The 22,579-nt window shown below is 39.2% G+C and overlaps 1 protein-coding gene across 1 annotated transcript in view; it reads left to right on the plus strand.

Annotated features, from left to right (window-relative positions):
• SPAG16 (sperm associated antigen 16) overlaps positions 1–22,579 on the plus strand; it is a gene marked incomplete at its 5' end in the record, with an annotated part of 402,351 nt that overhangs the window by 235,536 nt on the left and 144,236 nt on the right. Inside the window, one exon of the mRNA XM_082763211.1 lies at positions 4,504–4,689. Coding sequence (XP_082619337.1) covers positions 4,504–4,689 — 186 coding nt within the window. The remainder of the gene's footprint in view (positions 1–4,503; positions 4,690–22,579) is intronic.

Raw genomic sequence — 22,579 nt, forward strand, 5'->3', positions numbered from 1 at the left:
AGATGAGGTATGGTGGACAGGGAGCTCTGCATTGCTGTTCATTCCTAAATAAACTGGAGGGAAAGGAAATGTAACCTGTCCGCACCTGTACTTGGAGTAAAGCTGACTGTGAGTGCTCAGTGGTCATGAAGAGGTATTGCTCTGGTAGTTTTGGGATCCTGAGAGAGAGACCCTCAGGCACATGATGGCCTCATCCATGATTTTGGCTATGCAAAAAGGCAACCTGCGTAAGTTTTTTTTGAAGGATGGGGTTCGTGGTCAGGCAATCTTCAGATTTTCCCGACTGGTTTTGCCTTGTGGCCTTCCCACAAGGGGCCCTATCTGCATCTGCCCTGATGCTGCCATGCTGGTCAGCTTTTGGCAGCAGGGCACCATCCCGGGAGCTACTGCCGACATCTCACCTGCATTCCCTGAAGGAAACCATCATCTGAAATGTCCTAGGGCAATGCTGAGCCGAAGGGGGTGCTCTTGCTGAACGTGACCCTTTGTTATTGATGTGTCTGCAAGTGGGTAAGGTAATTAATTGAAGGAGAGGCATCTTGCCGTGAGAACAATGAATCTAGAAGAAGGAGGACTATATAGTGAAAGGAAATGTGTGTGTTGAGAATATGAGGGAGGGAAGGTTCGTTCAGGTTTACAAAGTTAATGGTCCATCTGCTCCTGTGGGCCGTGGAATGAGTTCTTCCAAGGATCTCTCCTCTCTGCACATTTCAGGAATGATAGAATATAGCATCGATGGAGTACCTGAAATCAGTGGAAAGGTAGAATCGTATCCATATTTGCTACTAGGGAAAAAGACCAGTCCCTAGAAACAGTGTGGGGATTATGGGTGTAACAGGCTCCATGGTCTAGAACATTGTCTGGAAAGATTATTCTGCACAAAGACTTGGTTCCGAGCTGTGCAGGCGTATTTTGGTTGCTCTAGTGCTTTGATCAGCTAGACAGCCTAAAGAGAAAACCCTCAAAACAAAGCAAGCGAGACCTTGTAAAGCCAACTGATTGGGTCTGAATAAGCAAATACACTGCTAGTTTCTTTAAAAATAACTAAGTTTATTGCTAGCACCAAATTTCTAGAAGCTGTCAAAGTTATTTACATAATTTGAATGTTTGAGTTGACAGAAGAAGATCAGGTTTCTGTTGTTCTTGTCTCCTAATACATTGTCTGGTTCCTTGATTTGTTTGGTGAATACAAAGAATTAAAAGTGTTTAATAGCTTCTGAATTACAGATACACACATGGCACAGAACTAATTGGAGCTTTCTCTGTTAGTGATCAATTTTAAATTCAAATGGAGATTATGTATATAGCTGTTGATAATTAAGGCTGAGCATATACTGTTGTATTTCCATATGGTTTTATATTAAAAATCAGTATGCATTTTGTTTGAAAATCCGTCAAACGTTAGAGGATTGTGTGGATATTATAACCTGACAGGCTTAATCATTAAAAATATCCACTTTTCCTGATTTATTTTTTTCAGATAATCTTGTTTCACATGTATGAAGTGATTGTGCAATTAAAGAAGAGCTGCAGCTCTGTGTGATGAAACAATACCTGTGTCTGAGCATTTTACTGCAGGCAAAAACAACAATCAGTCTGTCTCTCAAAACTTCTCCTCCACAAACCGCTCTTTTGTCTCCACGAGCTCTGCTTTTCTCCCCTTTGGTCTGTGAGGAGTGCTAAACCTCATTTGTAACTCTTTCCCCTGCCACAGATTGCCAAATTGAATCCATTTGTACTACCTTCCTGCTCGTATCTGTTTTCTGAAAGATTTTCATCACTGCCTGGATGGTGTCTTCTTAAAATTCAGCCCAAGGAACCAGTTCTTCATGTGGCATTTTTGGGATTATATATTAAAAAATGCATAAGCAATAAATCTTTTTTTTTTTTTTTTTTTTTGCTATTCACAACAGTGGCAGTGCCTGCTGCCCTCTGAATCAATTATAGATTTCATCAGTCCCACTTTATACCTGCTTCTGAATTTGTTTTAAAATAGATCTTATTTCATAAATGTATAAAGGGTATGGTAATTTGTCATTTCATTAATTTCATCCATCTCCAGAAGTGAGATCTAGGTTGAGTTATTAAAAGTACAAGTGTTTCATTAATAAAAACACATTTATTCCTAGCGGCTTGACAAATCAGGTTCTCCTCCTGCAGCCCTCACTCACTTTGCGCTTTGCTGTGTATGAACGTGCCTCAGAATTACTACTGGGCTGCGTTCAAATTTTTGAGAGATTAAACTCACAAAGCTTTGTCTTAGGTAGGGGAACGTATCTGCCTTAATGAGGATGATAACGGTATTTTCACAGAAAATAACAATCTAAACTATAAGTGTTAAAAAATGGTCAAAAGTTTAGTTAGGTGATATTTCATAAAGGCAAAATTCCCCTTAAGATCTATCAAATAAATGATGCACATTTTTCAAGCTGTCTGAGATGCTTTTATGAAGCAATCTGGCAAACATCTATTGGAAAAGGAGGTAAGGAAGAATAAAACCGACACATTATATTTTGACAACCTTTCCCTTCTGCCCTCTTTTCATCTTTTTCTTTTATTCTTTTTTTTTTTTTTTTAACAGCAACAGTGAACTAAATATTTAGATAGTCTAAGTTGAACAGTAGCATTGCTCAAATCAACCAGCAAGCAGTTTTACATCCAGAGCTTTGGAAGAAGGACTTGTACCACCTGCGCTAACATATTTCCCATTATTCAGATAAAAACAGTGTTTATTGGATCCTAAAGGCTAGATCTTTTTACTGATGTTGGTGAGGTAACAGCAGAGAAATGAGTCTGAATACCCAAAGTTAATATATTTTAGGCCTTCAATTGTTTTTGTAACTAAAATAGAAAATCTCCATCATGAATGCAGTAACTTGGGAAGGCTGCATTAACTTTTTTCAGCCTTGTTAAAAGGCTCTGAATAGGTGTGGATCAGTCCATAACCTTTCTACTGGGAAGACTGGTAAAAATGATACTAAGAAGCAAAATTTCGGGATCCCGGGTGCATTTGTATTACTGAAGCACACTGGGAGGTGTGGACACAGCTTTGGAAATTGTCTCAGAAATCTATTAGAGTTCTCTGAAGGGCTCGCTGAGCATTTGAACAGGGGAGATCTCATAAATTCGGTACACTTGGATTTTCACTAAATTCTTCTTAAGGTCATTCAACAAAAACTCTCAAAGAAGCAAAACTGTCATGAATAAAAAGGAAAAATCTCTTGTGAGTTTAAAAACTGGTGAAAGGGTAGGAATAAAATGTCATGTTCAGAATGGAGAAATGATTATCTGAGACCCGCAGGGATCTGTGCTGGGACCGAAGTTATTAAGCTGATCTTGGAAACTGGGGAAGAGAATGAGGTGGAAGAATTGCTCATCAGAATAATTAGGGCAGTGGAAATGCTGGTTGCATGTAAAGAATTGCAGGAGAAGAATTCCAGTTGCAACAGTTGACGATGAAGTGGCAGATGAAAATCGACGCAGATGAACGCAAAGTAATGGGGGTCTTCAGCTTTGTGGGTGAAATGCTGTGATAGGGAACCTGTAATGTCACAACTGGCTTGGAGGAGGTAAATGTGTAGTCAGTGTTTACTTTTCATCACAATATTAGAATTAGACACATCAAATGAAATGAAGCAAGGTATTTATGACCCTCAAATAATTTGTCACACAATGCCTAATTAAATTTTGGAACTCTTGACAAGAGACTGTAGGTACCAGTGGCGTGCATATGTTCAAGAATTAATTTGTCGTGGCAAAACCAGTCCATGGATGGCTGTTGACTAGGAAGATGTACAGCTTCTGTCTCAAAGACATCCTGAGCCACAGCCTGGGGCTGGGAGAGTGTTATACCACTCTGCTTATTTATTCTTGCTGGTTTCTATTAATTAAGAATGCACTCCTACTTGTGGTGTAATGTAAGTTGCTGAACCACGTGGACCTTTAATCTGCAACCGTGTCCATGCTTCCATGCAGTAGAACCATACTAGATAATACCTGAAGTTTTGGCCACGCAATCTGAGTTGGATGCTGTATTTGCCACTTATGTAATGCACCAATGAAGTAGACAGTGAGTGCGTTAGTGTCTGTACTGAGTCACAAGAGAGAATATTAGAATGCTTAAACAATAATTTATATGTAGCAAATGCTGTGGATTTGGCAAATAAAAAAATTCTTCCGTAAAGGTATTTTATTCTATTTTGAAAGCTGTTCCCTGCGCTTAAGTTATTTTATCAATAAACTCATAAATGGGCTACAAAAAGTAAGAAAGTCGTTTCTGGAACCCATATTTACTTTCTCATGGAAGATAGTTACTTCACATCTTTTCTTCTCCTTTGATAGCACATTTAATACATGACTGCTTCATCTATGGTATATCAGGAAGCATTGTTAAGTAAAAATACGATTGCAAATAAATTTTTATTCATATGCGTTTTAATGTAAAATCTACAATTGTTATTTAACCATTTTTTCTAAACTACTCTTTATTTTTCCTTGCAACAGTGGCACCCAGTTGGTCACCTCAAGTGGGGATGCAACAGTGCGAATCTGGGACCTTTCAAAGCGTGGATGCATTCTGACTTTGGAAGGACATGCCCAAGCTGTATGGGACTGCTCGTGGCATTCCTGTGGTGATTTTGTGGCTTCTGCCTCTATGGACAGCACCAGTAAAATATGGGACGTGAACAGGTATGGACTTACTGGAGATACTTAGCTGATGGATAGCTTTTCTTAATAACCACTGTTTTGTGTTTTAGCCCACTTGGAGAGATGTTCAGCACCAATTTGTGGATCTCACTTTAGGAATGTGAAAGGATTAATGGGGGTGGTGCAGAAACAACAACTTTGATATCATTTACTAGATAAAGGCTTTACAAATTCAAGAGCTGGGAAGGAGTTAAGATTGTGCCATGAATGGTATTTGCTTTCATTTGGCATCGGTGGTTCTGTGCTTGTTTTTGTTGTTGTTATTGTAGGGTTTTGTTTGGTTCTAAGGTCACAGCTTTGTGAAACTTCAATATGTAATTTAAATAAGTAACAACAAAAAGTTAATTTGGTTTTCTATTTTGTATTTCTAGCTTATGAGCACAACAGACTTTAATTTTAGGTTAGACAAGTGGAAATTTATTTTATTCGTTATATATGTTTTGGCAAGGTGTGAGTCCTGATTAATAAATCAGCTATACCTCTTCATTTTCTTTATTACTCAGGCAAATGTATTTTTATGAAGGTGCTTCTGGAAATACTAGTATATTCCCGCTTACCAGTTAATTATTAGTTCTTCAACTTTATTCAGTTATATTTGAGCTGACATATTTTGAATAATGTATGCCTTAAAGGAGTGGAATGGGATTTTGTTTTGAACTCTTCCTTCTAGACTCCTGAGTAATTCAGGAACAGTATTACTGACACCCCTGCACTGTATTTGGTCTGATTTCTAACAACTGAATGTCATCAGTCCGCGGATAATTCTCCAGTCTCATTTGTGTTTTCACTGGTTCTTTATCATCCAGTCCTCACGGGTTTGCCATTTCCTCTCTGTCTTTTTCTTCCTTTGTATCTGAATAAGGCAAAATACTGCTTCGAGCTTGTTGGCCACAACAGGGAAAGAAGCTTCACTGAAAAAGCAAAGGGACACTTTCTTTTCTCTCCCATTTTGTCTAGATCAGCCTCAGTCTGCTGCAATTGCAGTGAGCCCTGCAACCAAGACCCCAGAGCCCTATTTGGGAGCACGCTTGGTGAAGCTGGTTCAGGGTTTTGGTTGTAAGTGAAGTACTTCATGTATGAGTTGAGATTTTTTCAAAATTTTATAATTCGGTCAAATATGAACAGAATTTTTATTTATTTATTTATTTTTGAGAGCTAATTAAAACTCTGTCAACATCAGATTTTTAGCCTTGCCTTCAAATCATGAAATGGGGAAGCATTAAATTATAATAAAGCCATTGTTTTCAACATGAGATGAGCAATGTATCCTTTCACTCCCCTTATTCTTAAAAGTGGATGAATTATTTTGGCTAAGCGGAGAACAGCAACTAAAACAAAAGCTTGAAACAAATGTTCAGGTTTCATAAAACCACAGACAAAAGAGTTTTAACTTTTGACAAAGTTCAAGGCAATTAGAAGTAGGTTTTATAACAGAAATTGTCAGCCAGTTCTGATAACAGATGATGCTTCCACCCTCACTGCCAATAATAAGGATTAATGGTCAGTGTTCTGCCGAGAAATGAAAGCACTGGAAATCTATTGTATCGTTGCCTCTTTTCTTAACCTGTTGTTGCATTTTAATACTTTGATCAGCCTTTATGGCATATGCGTGACCTTTAAGAAATAATACTAAGAATAGCTTTAATTTTATGTCAGAATGGGTTTGAATTTGCATAAGGGAGGTTTTGTTTAGACATTTTAAAATATCTTCTCCACCAAGGAAGCTTTTGTAGTCAGAGGTATCAAAGCAAATCTTCATCGCCAACCCATGCCTCCCACTCACACTCATTAACAACTCTCATTTCTACCTTCAGCGTATCTGATGTGCATTTTGCTTTTGAAAATAGGAGAGTGAGGAGTGCAGCCATGATGTGAAAGGCTAGTTATCAGCATATGATTAGTGAGACCCTAAGTCATGCAAAACACTCAGTGGCTGAAGGGAGCAGGAGTGCTTAAGAGGGGAATATTCAGAAGCACATAGAAAGCTTCACTTGCACACCCCACTGGTGGACTTCCAGTCTGCTCACAATAAGAGTCTATGGGTTTATCTATGTTACATTAACTAGGTCCAAAAAATCAAGTTCTGTTCAGCTAGTCTGTTTGGATGAACTTGCAAGGTATGTAGAACAGATGGTGTACACACTTAATACTACGTGGGTACAGCAGAAAAATGAGGCACTCTCGAGAAGCCTCTGTAAAAAAAAAAAAAAAAAAAAAAAAAAAGGGATTTGATGACAAGACCATGATGGTTTCATGGTTAAAACATCTTGCCTGGAGACCTGCTTCTGCAGAACAGTCAAGTGTACTGAATTCCAGTGAAAAAGCAACCCATACAGAATACATGGCAGTATGTGGAGAGAGGAAAAAGAAGTTATTGACAGATTAACTTGGTATTTTCTGTTTGGCTTGTTTATTTGTTGGTGCTTCTATATAGAAATGCTACAGAAAAGAACCCGCAAAGTATTTTGGCTTGGCAGTACTACTTGGCTAAGCTAATTGGCTGAGTTTGGCAACACTTAATCCTAGGTGTTGCCCATTGTGCCACCAATAAATATGTTGTGTGCCTGGAGTTCTCTGATACGCACGAAGCCAGCTGTGCTGTGTACCATATAAACCCCATTTGGACACTTTTTACAGTCTGAGTGCATGCAACAAAACAGGAAGGTGGAGCAGGCTTGCCACAAAGGTTTTCAGTGCTTAGAAAATCTTTTTCTTCTCATCCTCCCAGAATGTGTGCTTATCTGCTCATCTTCTATAGACTTCTCAGGTGTCTGCCAGCTGCCACGAGCCGTCTCTGAATAGGGGCCAGAGCCCAAGATAATGTGCTTGTATTAGGGTAGTATCAGTGATTGCAGGTACTCTGCTTAATATAGTGATTCATTCTTTGTACTAAGAAGGAATTAACACTTTATAAGTGAGAGTCTTTATAACTCTTTCTTCCCTAATATATTTAAATGTATGCCTGCTTTCAAAATGAATATTCTTGGAAAGCATCACATGGGGGCAGGGGGCAGCAAGACGAGGATCAGAGCTACCGACTGTCACCTCTCTATAAGGGATATTACTAAAGGTACTTATATTTGTGGCATTTATTTACTTACATTTCTGTAATGTTTGGTAGTTGTCCTTTTGTTTCCAGATTTCATAAAGCTGCTCTTGTATATTAAAAACATACTTCTAAAAATCTATAAACAAAACTTTTGAAATTACTAAAGCAGAGTCTTCTGTACTTGAAAACTTGGTGTCATGAAAGTGGGGAGGGTTTTCCTCTTTAAACACCAAAACCCAAGGTGCAAATTTCACAGTTGTTGAATTCATTATTAGAACCCAAAGAATACAGGGTGTGTAGCATCCCTGAAATAGGAAAAGGTTGCCAACAGTTTTAATAAATTATATAATTGTTTGCCAATGATAAGAAAATCGAGCTTGCTAATTGCTTGAGTTTTGTTTGACTAGGAGGTGAACCTATTGCCAAATTAATTTTGCTTGCCGTAGGTATTTTTCACAGGCATTTTTGTTCTGTATAGGTTGGAAGGGTCTGTCATATATCTAGCCACAGATGACATTCCTACCAGGCGGGTAATGGGAGGTAGCTTTAGTTAAGTGTTCTCTGTGACAACTTATGTGCCCTTTATCTAAAGGTCTGTGCTGAGTTTAAAAAACAACAACAAAGAAAACACCAAGCAACAGAAAACATTAACAAACAAAAACGCAAGCACCTTTCATCCTCTCTGAGGAGACAAATGCATGCTAAGATGCGACCATTTTCCATGTTACAGCAGGGCTTGAGGCAGGCTGAGCTCTGATGTTGAAACTTCTCAGTGCTTTCCGCTGGGAGAATTGGCTGCTTTTAAAGGAAATGAAAAATAAAATGCCATAATATCCATAAAAAAAAAAAAAAACAACAAAACAAAACCCTAATGTACCTGCCATGGTTTGAAAAGTAGAAAACAAAACAGCAAAACCCTGGTATATCTCCTGTCTTCAAGGCTATCCCATCTTTTTAATGATTTTAGTGAGCAACTTCAACAGGAAGTGAGGGAGGGAAGGAAGGAGTTTAGAAGTTGTACGTAGATTTTATTCAGCAGCACAGCTTAGATTGAAATATATGGTCAGCCATGTTAATAGCTCGGCAAACAGTTCCAGGATTGTTTTCTCAGACCATAAATTCAGACTGTCAAAGTCATTTTGGTAGGATTAATTTCAATTATCCAACTGTAAATATCGTCAGAGATTCACAGCCTGATCTCTGATATGCAAATCCAACTGAACTTCATATATCTCATGCAAACACAGGCGGTTATTTAGTTTTGCAAACACGTGCTGTAGACTGTATGTTAAATGCAAAAAAATGTTATTTATGTTTTAAGCTTGAGAAATTATGGGCACCGAGGCCAGAACATTCAGGATTAATGTACAACTTTTTCCCCTCTGGTCTATCCATTATATAGTCACTGGGCCAGTTCTCTGTTCTTCTCTGATTCCTTTTGGTAGTGCAGAACATGGCAGAATTAGGGTACAGAGAAATGTAATCGTGTGCTGTCCTGCAGCACGCTTTGGGGGGAATGAAGGTATGGGAACGGGGGCCCTCGCTGGTTGCTGGGTTTTAATCTGCATTTTCACTTAACTTCTTTGCCTTTTCACTTAACACAATACGTTCTGTCTAGGACCCTGTCATTTCTCCCATGCTCAAAATTGTATTTAAAGAGTTCAAAAATATGTAGTTGTTTATGCCGATCTTCACTCACTACTTTGGTGCAGTTCTTCAGATGCAAATTAAAACAAAAAGAATATATCACTGTCATTGTTAATTAACCTGTACAACCACTAATACAATATCTTGTTGCTAAGGTGTTTATATCTTCTTTTACTTATTTTCAAATAGACACAAAATAATTGTTGACTACTTTTGCTTTTCTGGCCCCAAATTGGGAATTTTCTTTACTTTATCTAGAAAGAAAGACACAAAAGAATTCCTGGTGTATTTACATAATTCCTTCTTTTGTTCTTTAGCCTACATTAAGCAGAGGCTTAGCTTCTGTTATCTCATGTCTCTGCTTGATCATTGCTGGATTTAGTTTTACTTCTTCCCATAGGGAGCATTTTAATTTTAGGAATTTAGAGGGAGGGTAGTGTGCATGTAAAAGAAATACAGCAGGGATAGATTCAGTTTCATTAGGAGGTGATAATCAGCTATAGCTTCCCTTGGAATAATACTGTGCAATGATGATGATGCACACTTTTTATTTTTAACACATCTTGACAGTGTGTGCAATGCAAGACATGATTAAATTGATTTTAAATTGCTATGATAGTGTTTTTTTATTATTTTGCTTTAGTCTCAGTGAAGAAGTTCATGTTGCTTGGCTTAACACGTTGGGTAGTCAGCCTGGTCGCTTTATACCATCAAAACCACATGAAGGCACAGAGCTGAGCCTAGGTTCCATGGGCTCCTTGTACATCACTCTGTTGCATTTTCTTCCCTTTTCCCTTACACAATGGCCAGCTTTGAAACAAAATACCGGCCGTCAGGTTTGTAGCTATTTCTCACACCAATACAACCATCCAGATCAGGCCTCTATCAAACCTCCACTGAAGAACCTCATGAAGATTTGAAAACACAGTCCCGGTTCTGAGCCTGTACCATCCTTGTTGAAATGCCCCTGGCTAGGGGCTGGTGCCTGCCTTGCTTCTCAGTGGGACGAGAACGTGTTTCACTGATGCCCGCAAAAGCAAAGCTAATCTCTTTTCAGAAGAAGACGAATGTCCTCCAGGAAATTAGAAGGCAGGCAGAAAAACTCGGAGGAGCCGTGGAAGGCCCATCTTTGGGTAGTTTGTAACGTGTGTCCTGACAGCCCATCAGGAAGCGCTTGCCATTTTGATAAAGGAGAATTCCCTTTGGAATCCTCGGAGGAGTACTACGGAGACAACCTGCTATTAATCCCTCAAATCAAAGAGAGGCCCGTGCCCGAGCCTCCAAATTTATAATTGTGTTAGAGTTCCATAACACATTTTTCAGGACCAAAGAAAGTCTAAAACCTAGCTTTTATAATTCCCAGAGTACCAATTGTAAAAATCAATTTAAAGATGTGAATTATCAGGAAAGAAAAAAAAATCATACCTAAAGCATAGCTGTTGGGTTAAGGGGAAAATATGGTTTAATCTCCACAATACTAAAAAAGATGAATCTTGAAGTACAAAACCAAAACGCCTAAACTCCGCATTGTAAACTTATTTGAACTTGTACAGAGTTGTAAAAGAAAACCGGCACTGATTGGTAAGGGGAGATGTTTAATATGGTCATGTATTTGCAAGTGTAGAAAACCTGACTGGTTGTGCCTTGTTCTCAAGGAATGCTTGAGCTGGGCAACTGGTGCCATTATTTCCATTTGGTGAGACCAAGGGCAAAGGCGTAGTGCTTCACTCAAGGCCGTGTAGTTGGTTATTACTGAAGCCATCATTGAAAACATGACTTCCAATTCTTCGGTAACGTTAAAAAAAATAATTAAAAAATAAAAATAAAAAAAGTGAATGGTCTTTGAACTCCCCTGCGTGAGGGGAAGAAAGCAAATCAAAGCTGGATTTTTAGTAGTAGTATAGGTCATGAGAAACCTATGAGTATGTTATTCTTCTCTGTGCCTTGAAGAATGCAGTCAGTGCAATGCTGAACTTGCTTGTAGTTGCACAGCGATGTTCAAAGCTTACAGAAATTAACAGTGTATGCAGTTAGCCATATTACAAAGGCTGGCAGGTTTCGTGCTTCATGACACAAATTAATTGTTTGGGATGCAACTGAAGCATGCCTCCGTGGAATAGCCCTGTGAAATGTACAGGAATTGTGTAGCTTCTGCTGAAGTGTTCGTGTGGGTGGCTGTTGGCTGCAGGTCTAGAGAAACCAGTGGTGTTTTTTTTTTTTGTTTTTTTTTACTGGAACTGTCTATGACAATTCATGTTGTACACGAGAAGCATATTTGAATTTCTTAGTAACTAGAATGACATGGCATTTTTTTTAATATCGAAAATATTTCAGGCCTTTTTCTGTTTTTTCAACACTTCCGAAAAAGCAAGAGCTTTGCATTCTGGTTTCTGCTACTGGTCTCAATGCACAGCACTATTTTTGACCAAGGGAAGGGCAAAAATCACACTGGTACTTTGTTTGTTTGTTTGTTTGTTTGTTTTTGGTTTTGTTTTGTTTTGTTTTAACTAGGCTGTGGTGGATGGAGCTGCTTTCTAAAATGTCTGAGATCTTTTCTCTGTAAATATTTCTGGTGGCTTATCTGAACTCTACATTCAGCTATCTGCAAAAAGATTTATGTCTTTTTTTTTTTTTTTTTAAGGAAAGATGCATTTGATTTACATTAAACTGTGTATCTTATTTTATCTCAGTAGCTTCCCTGCTTCTATTATTTCAGCATCCACTGTGGCTTGGAAAACTGTTCAGAGGGTCAGTATTTTTCTGTGTTCCCGTTGCCCTCTGTCAGCCCAGGGATGCGCAAGTTTCCTAAATGATGTATAGCTGGCTGATGGATTCCTCTTGGACAGCAGAATGCTTTATTTATTTGAACTGCTCAACTAATGCAATCTTCAGCAAGTTGGATGCCTTTCTACTTGGTTTCCCTTAGTTGTCAAAATGCCTCCTAGATTCTCTGACAGCTGGTTCAAGAGCTGGCTGCAAGGGATGGAAGGCTTCTTTCCATCAAATCCTAGCCACCAGGTCCAGAAAAAGGAGTCCACTTGATCCTGAATACTGTAGTAGGCTCAGTCGTTTTCTCTCTTTGATAATGTGCATGTTGAAATCCTTGTCTTGTTCCCCAGTGTGCAGGTGTTATAACTATAGCTCCTGCAAAATGATGTCCAGATCTTGACATGGTGTTTCCCCTGTCCTGCATTCAGTATTCAAAGGCAAAGGAACAGCAGCCAGACATTCAGCACATTATAAGTGATAGTGTGTTTTTTCTCTACATATCCAGGCTCATTATCTAGTTGTTTTCTCTCTCCTTTGCATTACATCCACTCATTACTGGCAGTCTTTTCTTTGCCTAACTTGTTTTCCTGGAGATATTGTCTTAGAGTATCTGAACCAAAACAAAAATGAATTGTACCAACAGAGAGCAATTCATACGGCGGTGAAAGCTGTCAGATATTATTACAGAATTCATTGAAGACAACAGTTCATTAAAGTGAAGTATTTCAATCATCACAGCCATATCCTGTCAGTACCAGTTAGGGCAAATATTACATGGATAGTCTGTGATACACAGAGTACTGTTACCCAAAACCATGTGCTGCAACACAAGTGATTGTAGATTGTTTCTCCACTAGTATCTCCAGTGAATAAACAAGAGCAGGAGGGTGTCCTACCATTCATAAGCAGCAGTGTTTGGATAGGCATCTCCACTTGAATGTTCAACTCTTTTTAGCACCGTTTATCTTCTAGTTTGAAATTACACGAGCTGGTCATTAGATTTCAAAAGGGAGGTCTGCTGTAAGGGATGCCTTTCTACATATACATCTCTCCTGTTTGAATTCTTGTCGTCTGGCTCCAGCTATTTTAATTTCTTTTTTTTTTTTTTTTTTTCTCATTTAACGATTCAGACTTTGCAAAAACCATCCTTAAACAATGACTCCTTACATACAGAAAAGGTCTCCTGGCTCCTTTATTGAAGTTGGAAGACACAGAATTGTCTTCTTACCTTCTTAGAATGTTAATTATTTATAATTTTCAACCCAACAGTGGATTCTTCTATCAGTCATGTTCTTCAAAAATCTCAGGGCTAATTTCTGTCCTAAACCTTTCCATGAATGGTAGAACCATATACACACACATACATATATATATACATATATATATGTGTGTGTATATATATAAAACAAAATTAATTTGGTACTATGCATGGATACTTGTTTGAGACGTATCTCAGAATCTTCTGAGTGGGCTTAGGAAGCTGTAAAGCTTTTCCATAAACTTATATCCCCAAGGTAGAAGTGTTTAAGTTTATGAACTATTTACATAGCCAGTCTGAAGCCTCTCATGAAAATACTTTTTTTTTCCTCTTGCCTTAATAGGGGTGAGGATCAGGATAAGACAACAAAAATGCTGCCAACTCTGTTTTTTGCATTTCCAATATTCAGAGCAATGTCTTGCAAAAATCTCATTCTAGACTGGCCAGTATCTTTCCCACTTCACCCTCTGAAAGACAATTTTTATGCATACATTTACTGAACTCGGAGCCTGCAAAGGCATGTATATCTGTTGGAAACCTATTAAATATGTATTGGAATTATCCAGATGATGCAAAAACGATGAGTTTCTTTATAATTTAGTATTGTTTTCAAGCATATTTCTGTCACCAAAACTAAAATTCTAGCTAATAATATTCTTAATATTGCGACTGCAGTAAAATGTCATCAAAAATTGTGAATTATTTAATACAGAACAGATAGGCACGGACAGTTTTTGTTGCACAGAGGGCATGCCAGTAAGCTGCACAGCACAAACATAGCTGAAATTATACTGGTACCTCCTCTCTGAAATTATATTTCTGATATATGTAAAAACAAACACACAATAAAACAGCATACGTGATGTTCTGCAGTTCTGTTCTGCTGTTTCAAAAACACTTCCATAGATTTTCAGATCAGTGTTTCATAGTACTACAGATCTGAGCTCACTGTGTTTGGAAGATTAAGACGAAAATAAGGGCTTGAGGATGCAGTATGCAGCAGTGGGTGTGAATTCAGCAGCTAGCACCAGAGGTTGATGAAAACTTAATTCTGAGTCTGTGAACTTTTTATGTAGTTCTTAGCAGCTTATCACTCAAGCCTTGACAATGCTTAGATGACATATTCAGCACCTTCCTCAATAGCATGAGCTAAGCGTTGGTATCTGCAGCTAAAGATCTTAATAGTCTCTTGCTGGAGATGTAATTCTAAAAGGATGAGAAGACATCACAGCTTCTAGAAGGACAGTGCCAGTATTAAAATCCGTTAGATTTCAGATGCCCTGGCTGGACTTCTGGGACTTGAGATCCCTATCCCTGAGCTTCTTTCACACATGCTTTTAGATGTACTTGACGGGTGGAGCTACTTCATGTGAAGGTGTGTTTGAATAGGTTCAATTCCAAATTGCAAGTTTGAGGTCAACATGAGGCTAAGATCATCCCGTTCTGACAGGCAGATAGTTATCCAGCCTCCTCCTGCTCTCACGTGTCCCACTCCCAAGAAGAGTTGCTGTTTTTTCCAGGCCTGTGCTGTTGACCGCTGAAAACATGCTGCTAGGAATGGGTTCAATGCACCAGAGTCTTCTGATTTTCTATCAGACAGAAGCCAGATTCTTTTCAAAAGGACTCAGAGGTACACTTGTCAAATTTATTTTGGTTAATCTTTCTGCACTGAAAACGGTTGGATGTTGTTTCCATTCATGCTTAAGAGTAGTTTGTTGATGACATATTTTAATGAATATTTTAAATTCATTACAAAATAAAGCAAAGGACTCTCTACCCCTTGAATGGGGATGTATACTCACATCCTTAAAAGAAAGAAACTAAACCAATTTTCTTATATTTTGTGTGTATGTATTGAGCTACCCTTTCCTTCCAGCTGTTGGCAGAGGGAAGCTTTCCAGCTGTATTTGGGAGACAGGTATAGTATAGAAATGGGCTCTTAAGAAGAAAGCAGCAAATCCAAATGGGGAGAGGTAGCCTTGGGAATTCAGCCCTTCACACTCTGTGTTTGAGTCGTTTCCCTGTTGAAAGCTCAGAGGCAGTCCCATAGTTACAACGATCATGAAAATGTACTGAGCAAAAATGCCAGCACCTGGAGCTTAAATCAGGAGTCCAGGCTTTTTATTCCTCACTCCAGCAGCTGCTTATTAGAGAACCTAGAATGATATTGTTTTTGTTGTGGCTCTGTGTCTAAGAGCACAGCAAATCCATTATTCATAATATCTTCCCAGGTTCACAAAGGCATTGAATAGTGCCGCATATCTCCTTGAAGGTGCCACCCACTCAAATCCATTTTATTTGGACAAATAGAGAAACTCTGCACTGAAGAAAACCAATTTGAAAACACACTGAAATTCATTTTCTTCACTTAAATATTAAAGTGCTTATATTTATTGCATTCCAGCCATGTTGTACTGTTTTCAGAAAGGATTTGCTCATTTAATAGGTCTAAAGGAATTTCAGTCATATTTAAAATGTAGAAGAAAATAAACTAACATATGACAAGAGCAACACTGCTTTTTGTGCTGTGTATCTGCGCTCCGTAGATTAAACCTGACCATTAATATTCTGTGTAACTGCTAACTAATTTACACCACCACGGTCCTGGCCCAGGCTCTCTTCGTCCTCTACACTATTGCAAGTGGCTGTTCTGTTTGTTTGTTTGTTTATGTATATTTATTTACATATATATGTGCAGTGGTGTTTCATTTGGAAAAAGAAGGACTGGAGTTCCTCGTTTGCAATATAGGAACAAGTAAAGGGAGACCTTCAACAGTGGCCCGTTGTTACACTTTGGAATTTGATAACGCAGGCTTTTCTTCATCTGACTTTTTGGATAAAGGTATTTTCTTTTATATATCTGAGCATATTACAACAGCTTCTGGCAGATTCAGTGGTGGTGTTCAGATGGTTTTGTGCCCAGCGCAATGGCATGTGGGCTTGCTGAAACCTCTTTACGTGTCTACTGAAAACTGTACGTTACCTCTCTAGCTTTACAAGACTTTGCCCAAATCTGGGTTGGGTTTAAGATGTAGAGATGTCAGTCTAATCTCAAATATTTTAAAAACAAGCACAACAAAATAACAATAAACTGGTGAAATCATGGAGTGCTGGCATTGCTTTCAGTATCCTATATGGAACTATAAAGTTGGGACCAGCAAATGGATTCTGAGGTTAAATTAGTAATGTTTTTTTTTTTTTCCTTTGGTTTCTTTGTTGGTGCTGTTGTTTGTTGGCATTTTCTGGAGGGCTAATGTTGAATTAAATTAGATGGCTTTTTCTAAAAGCTGTGTGGATGCGGTTGAGTTCTCTAGGTTTATGCTGCCGGGTCTTACAAGACCTACATGGGTCTTGTTTCAGCTGTTCCCTTTTGTCACTAGTTTTACAACAGTTAATTTTTCCTGGAAGGGAGGCAACAAATTGTTTTAGAAACAGCGAGAACCCGTGTCATCCGTCATGCAGTTTAGAACTGACTCTTAGCAAACGCAAGGCCCAGGAGGGACGCTTCCCACTCTTTAGTAAGACAAGCCTTCTCCGTGTCAGCTTCTCCAAATTCTGGTCAAGTCACATAACAAAGCTCTCATCAAAGCTGATGTGAGCGGGGTGGGCTCCTGTCATTTAATATGCACAAAGGGTTGAATCCCTAGAAGTGCCTGAAGGATTGATTGAAAATCTGCTGGAGTGGGCACGTGGTGCCTTTTGAAAACCCCATTAAGCATCTAATTGATTATTTAGGTACCCAAAAGCTAAGAGAATCGGAGACTCGGCTTTGTCAGGGAATTTGGAAAGTCTCATCCTAAGTGAATAAAATTACAGAGAAATACGGTATGATAGATTTCCACAGGGTGAAGTCAGAGTAAGCTATTTCGGCAAGTTATTTTAGACTTCTATGTTACATTAAAAAAAAATACTTTTATATACTGTTAGAGACTTGAAATCCTATAAAAAGCAATAGTTTATTATTACTTTCGTCAGTGACTTTTCATAAAAAATAGATCAGATCATTCTCACCAGACTGTATCAGGATTCAACAAAAAATGCGCTTTTCAGTTCAGCATGCTATGATTTGAATGAAATGCCTCACAAGCTCTGTTCTTTGGGCAAGTTAGGACTGGGAGCCACGGTTGGTATTTCTCCTTGCAGTTTGTATCAGGAAGGGTGCACAGATGTCAGGAACTTGGGAGCACAGTACGTGGGGAAATACAGCTTGTAAACCTGCTTCTGTCCACTGTTGTTCCTGGAAACTTACGATTTGTCAGTCAAACCTTTTTTTTTTTTTTTTTTTTTTTTTTTTCACCACTGTATTTAAAAAGGATGAACACATTTCATATGTCCCCAGTCCCCTTCTTTCCTTCCTTTCCCAGAGGCAGAAGAGCCAAAATGGTATCAGAAGAATTTATTTCCTAGAACCAATCAGAATTTTTCAAAGCGCATTTTGTCTTGTGTTTTTGTCTCAGTGTATTTTAGAATGGTGTTGAAAGCGTTAATTCTCACCGGAGAATATATTGAAAGCTTTTAAGAAGGTGTGACTGCTTCAAAATGCCTATGTTTCTACATTTTTTTTTTCATTTTCACATTTATTTCTCTCAGCATTATGTGTGACCAGTCAATAGTGGCGAATATAATGCCATGTTCTTTACCTACTAACCTGATCAAGTGAAAGAATGAAGTAAATGATGGAAAGGGAGTGAATGAAAGAGCAGACCAAGGAAGTCTCAGCATTCTTGCAATGCACCAGGACAGAGACCTGAATATTAAGCGTAGGTGGCTCACCTGCTCCCCAATACTTTATTTGACCAGCAGAAGCCTAAAGCTGTACAGCAACCCATTTGAATAGAAAAGCATAAATAGGATTTATCCAATTTAAGCATTAATATGATGAATATTCACGCACACACAATTCAGGTGCTTGGCGGTGATCCACGGAAGCTAATGCACGCTGTTAACTTTCAGAATCAACAGCGGTAAGGCCTTGGGGGAACTGATAGAGCTCTATGGGGTCAGCCAGAAAAGGCAGAAGCTTTACCCACACCTTTTTTGTCAAAAAGAAAAGCAAAAAGAACAAAAAAACGGCAGCTTACGTAGCCACTGCAGAAGCTGGGCATCAGCTGGGTGCTGATGTCAGCGGTTCCAGTAATTGCGGGCAACCCGCTGCCGCCGGGGAGCGAGCCTTTGCTTATTCTGCTGCAGAAGTGCTGAGCTGAAAGCATGCTCGTACTAGATCTGCAGTGTTTAATGACGGCTTAAATGGGTTAGATCTATTTTATGATTACGGAGATTGTGCTTATCTGATTATCTGGTACCCATCTGCCTTGAGGGAGCAGGACATAATTGTTTAATAAAATAAGGCTCTGGTTTTCAATCAGGGGGTTCTGGTGCTCCCATCTTTAACTGCCCAACAACAGAAAAAATCCCTTAAGGAAGCTTGATTTGCTCTTAGGCTCAAAATATAATACGAGCATCACGGCGTACCTTTCTGAAGCTTGGTGCACCTTGCCCCGGATCGCTGTCTGCAATTCTGGGACAGATGATTATGCTTTCTAAATAGTACCAGGCATCTCGGAGGAAGAGAAGATTGTGTTCTGGTTGCTGTCCTAAGGACTGGAATGACATTTTATTCAATAACTACGAAATACAAGAGCTGACCTTGGAGGAAAACCACTTCAGATCTTGTCATTCAGAGGGCTGGGACCATTGGTCTACAGAAACTTGGTTTCAGCTGACTTTATTTTTTGCACATAGCCAGACTGGATGGGAAAGTTAGAACCAGGAAGGGAAAGTTTAATGCATGTGTGTCGAGTTTACGTGGCAGAGGGAAGAACTGAACCTGGATTTTGAAACTTGATTGAGAAATCCAAGGTGTGCAATCCCAAATCAGAATAGGAGCAGGTACCAATGTGTTTTTTGTTGAGTCTGTATCCCATAATGATGCATTACTAGTGTTAGAGGAATGCCTACTAAGCTGAGTTCCTTAGAGTACAACGAACAAATTTATCTCTCATTTCTGACTGAGTTCAGGAGGTGAGGTAAGTGACAAATTGCTAAGTATTGTTAGGTTAAAAATACACAGAACCATTCCCAGCCATTCATCTTAATGATACTTGCAAGCAGGACCAAGGTTCTCTATAGGACTGAGATAGTCCTTGAAAAGGGCTTAAGTTCTGTATTTTTGGGTATAAATGTCTACATCTTATTCCTGTCGCAGACTTAGTTTCAAAGTCATTTTTATTGACCTAATTCTTACCTTGGAAGAATGTGTCCCTTTTCAAATGCAAAATAATTGAAATGTGAAGCATATGAAAAGATATCTCACTTCTGAAAAATCTGGATCAAAAGTAACATGCTTCTGTTCAAAGTGAGGTAGCTGAAATAAATTAGCAGAGTTGTTTTGGAGCCCGGTTTGAAGGGAAAGTGAGTTTTTGCAACAGCTGTTGGCATCAGCTGAAAAATGTCAGGTGCTGCCAGCAGTCAGGCGTTGACTAGCCAGATTTTATGGAAATGTTGACAAGGTACAGAGTTCAGCTGAGCCTACACGGTAAAAGGTAGCAAAGAAAGTATTGCAATCTGTTATGAAAATAAACGTGCTATAGTGCACAGCTTTCCAGCTCGGCCCTTGTCCTCTTTGAACCAGCTACAGTGGTAGGGAAGTTTCCTCAGCTCTGCAGGGAAACCTTGTTTCAGCTGCTGCTGTCAGTCTCTGTGTTGAGATAGCTGTGCAAGTACCATTTTCTGATGCTGTTTTTTGGCTAAATTTGGCAAAATAATCTATCTTCTTGGATTTAAAGATGTGCTCAATTCCAGATTGCATCTGTAAAAGATTCTTCCACACCACTATATTGCGTTAGGATTTAGTTTGATCTTGTAATTGTCAACGCTCTTCTTCTGGTATGGTGAGGCTTATTTGGGGGTGCACTGTGGTTATGCAAGTTTAATTACATTGATATAAAGTTATAGCATTAACTGGAAAAGAACAAAAGCATTGTAAAACATTTTGGAGTAAAGATCATATGCCTTATTATCTTCCCTTTTAAGAAAAAAACTGTTTCACATGGAAAATTCTTTATCTCGAAGCAGAAAATAACACAAATTATACTTCTTACACAACACTTCACTTGCTCAAAGAAATGGAAATGGAAGATGTTAAGAGACTAAATCTTCATCATACTAGTGAGCAGTTTCATTATTCATATTTCAAGCCAATAACAGAGGAGACAGATTATTAGCATACACCATTAGTTTTTCACACTTTTTGGTGAAAGCCGAAGTCGAATATTATTATTCCTGTGATTCATACTTTTCACTCATGTGAAACATGCAAAGCTATTGTCAATCATATTTACTATTCTCAGTGCTTACCAAAACGGATCCTGCTTCTGAGCAGTATTTGAATCACTCAAAGGACATAATGTAATTGTTTGTATTTATTTCTTGTCTTTTTTTTTGCCAAATAGTTCCAACCAAAGACGGTACCTGTGGAAGCCTTTTGTTTGTACAACCCAAACAACCATTGCCACTCCATGCAGAAACATGCTCAATAATCAATGGCAGACAACAAGGGTTCCTATTATGTCTCGGGATAGCACCAGGCAGTGAGGTCTGCATTCAACACCATAGCAACCAGTGTGCCCTTAAAACTTTGCATTTTTGTTTGTTTGTTTGGTTTTGTCTGAGAGTATTTTTTTGTGATCTTAGTAAACTGAGCAGCATCTCACTGGTAGTGGAGTTTCCACACGCTGAATAAGTGCACCGGCTCCGCTAACACAGGTGGTAGAGCTCTTCCAGAAAGCCCTGACGTTGTTATAATGGGCTCCTCTTCCAGTAATGCACGCTCTCTTACATAAGTTATGCGAACTGAGACAAATAAGCATTTTAATCCCAAAGGTAAGGCACGAAGTTTTGCAACCTCTTTCTGCTGCATTTAGAGAACAGTATTTCAGGGGCTGTGATTGTTTGGCTCTTACCCAGTCTCGCTGCAGAATGGAAATCTGACCAGAGAGTTGCTTTCTGATGGTTAATTATAAATTTATTAGGGGAGCTTTGACCAAATGTCCCTCACTATTAGACCTTGCTGAATCTGAAGTTCAGGCTATTAGACTTCATTTAACGTAATGCATTGCCCTCTTTTTCTGTTCTGCTTGTGCTTTTGTATTTTTTGTGTTTTCAGGTATGTTCAATTTTCCCGTTCTGGGTATTGTTTGCCAAAGAGGCTCTTTCAACTTACAGAAATAGGACAAAGTAATTTTTAGAACAGCAAAATATGTAAGGAGGCAAGGTCCCTGGAGATGAAATAAATTTCCAGCGCAACACAACACAACAAAATAGCTCTCCTGTTCTGTTTGGATGTTGTTGTTGACTGAGCAGCTTGTTAACAGCACACAAAAGCATCGATGCCAGCAGGGCTGTGCCCCACTGGTGTAGCACCATGGAGTCAGAGAAGCCTGAAGGGGTCTGCTGAGTGGGGAAGGGGCGCAGATGAGCTTTGGTGGACGCTACAATGCACCTGATTCCCCTGCTTTAGGTAGATTTCAATGCTTAGGTGATGCTTACAGGATCCAATCCTAAGGTCCTTCAAGCAGGCAGGGCTGGGGAGCGCTTGATGGGCTCACCCTTCCTAAAATGAGATCCAAATTTAAGGGTCTGCCATGCTGAGGTGTTGCCCTCAGAGCTGTGCTGGAAGGCAGGGCTTGCAGCACCCACTAGGCAAATCCAGCCGGGACTGTGGGCGTATCTGGAGGCATGGACACATCCTTTGTGCACGTGGGGGGCTGCCCCACATGTGTGAGTCTCCCCTGTACGAGCAGGAATGTGCAGCAGGTCGGTCATGGCGTGAGCTGAAGCAGTGCTGCTGGTGGTTGTGTCGAGCCTTGGTGAGCTGGCGCTGGAGGAAAGCTGCCACGCTCGGTTCAGCTCCCGTGAAAAGCAAGGGGAGAAGAACTCGGCCAAATTTTGGAGGAGAAATCTGCCCTCTGAGAAGTAAGATGCTGCAGCCTTTCAAAGCTTGCCAAGCAAGACAAAAATATAGCTATTAATGACTTCTGCCTTTTTAATTAATCAGTTTGATCCATTTCAGAGCTCGTGTGTTTTAAGGATAGATAGGTAACAGGTGAAGTTTTGCCGTCTCTCAAGGAAATCTAGGAAAAGGAACACCA

The sequence above is a fragment of the Aythya marila genome, assembly GCF_965140915.1.
Source record: "Aythya marila genome assembly, chromosome: 6".
Taxonomy (NCBI): Eukaryota; Metazoa; Chordata; class Aves; order Anseriformes; family Anatidae; genus Aythya; species Aythya marila.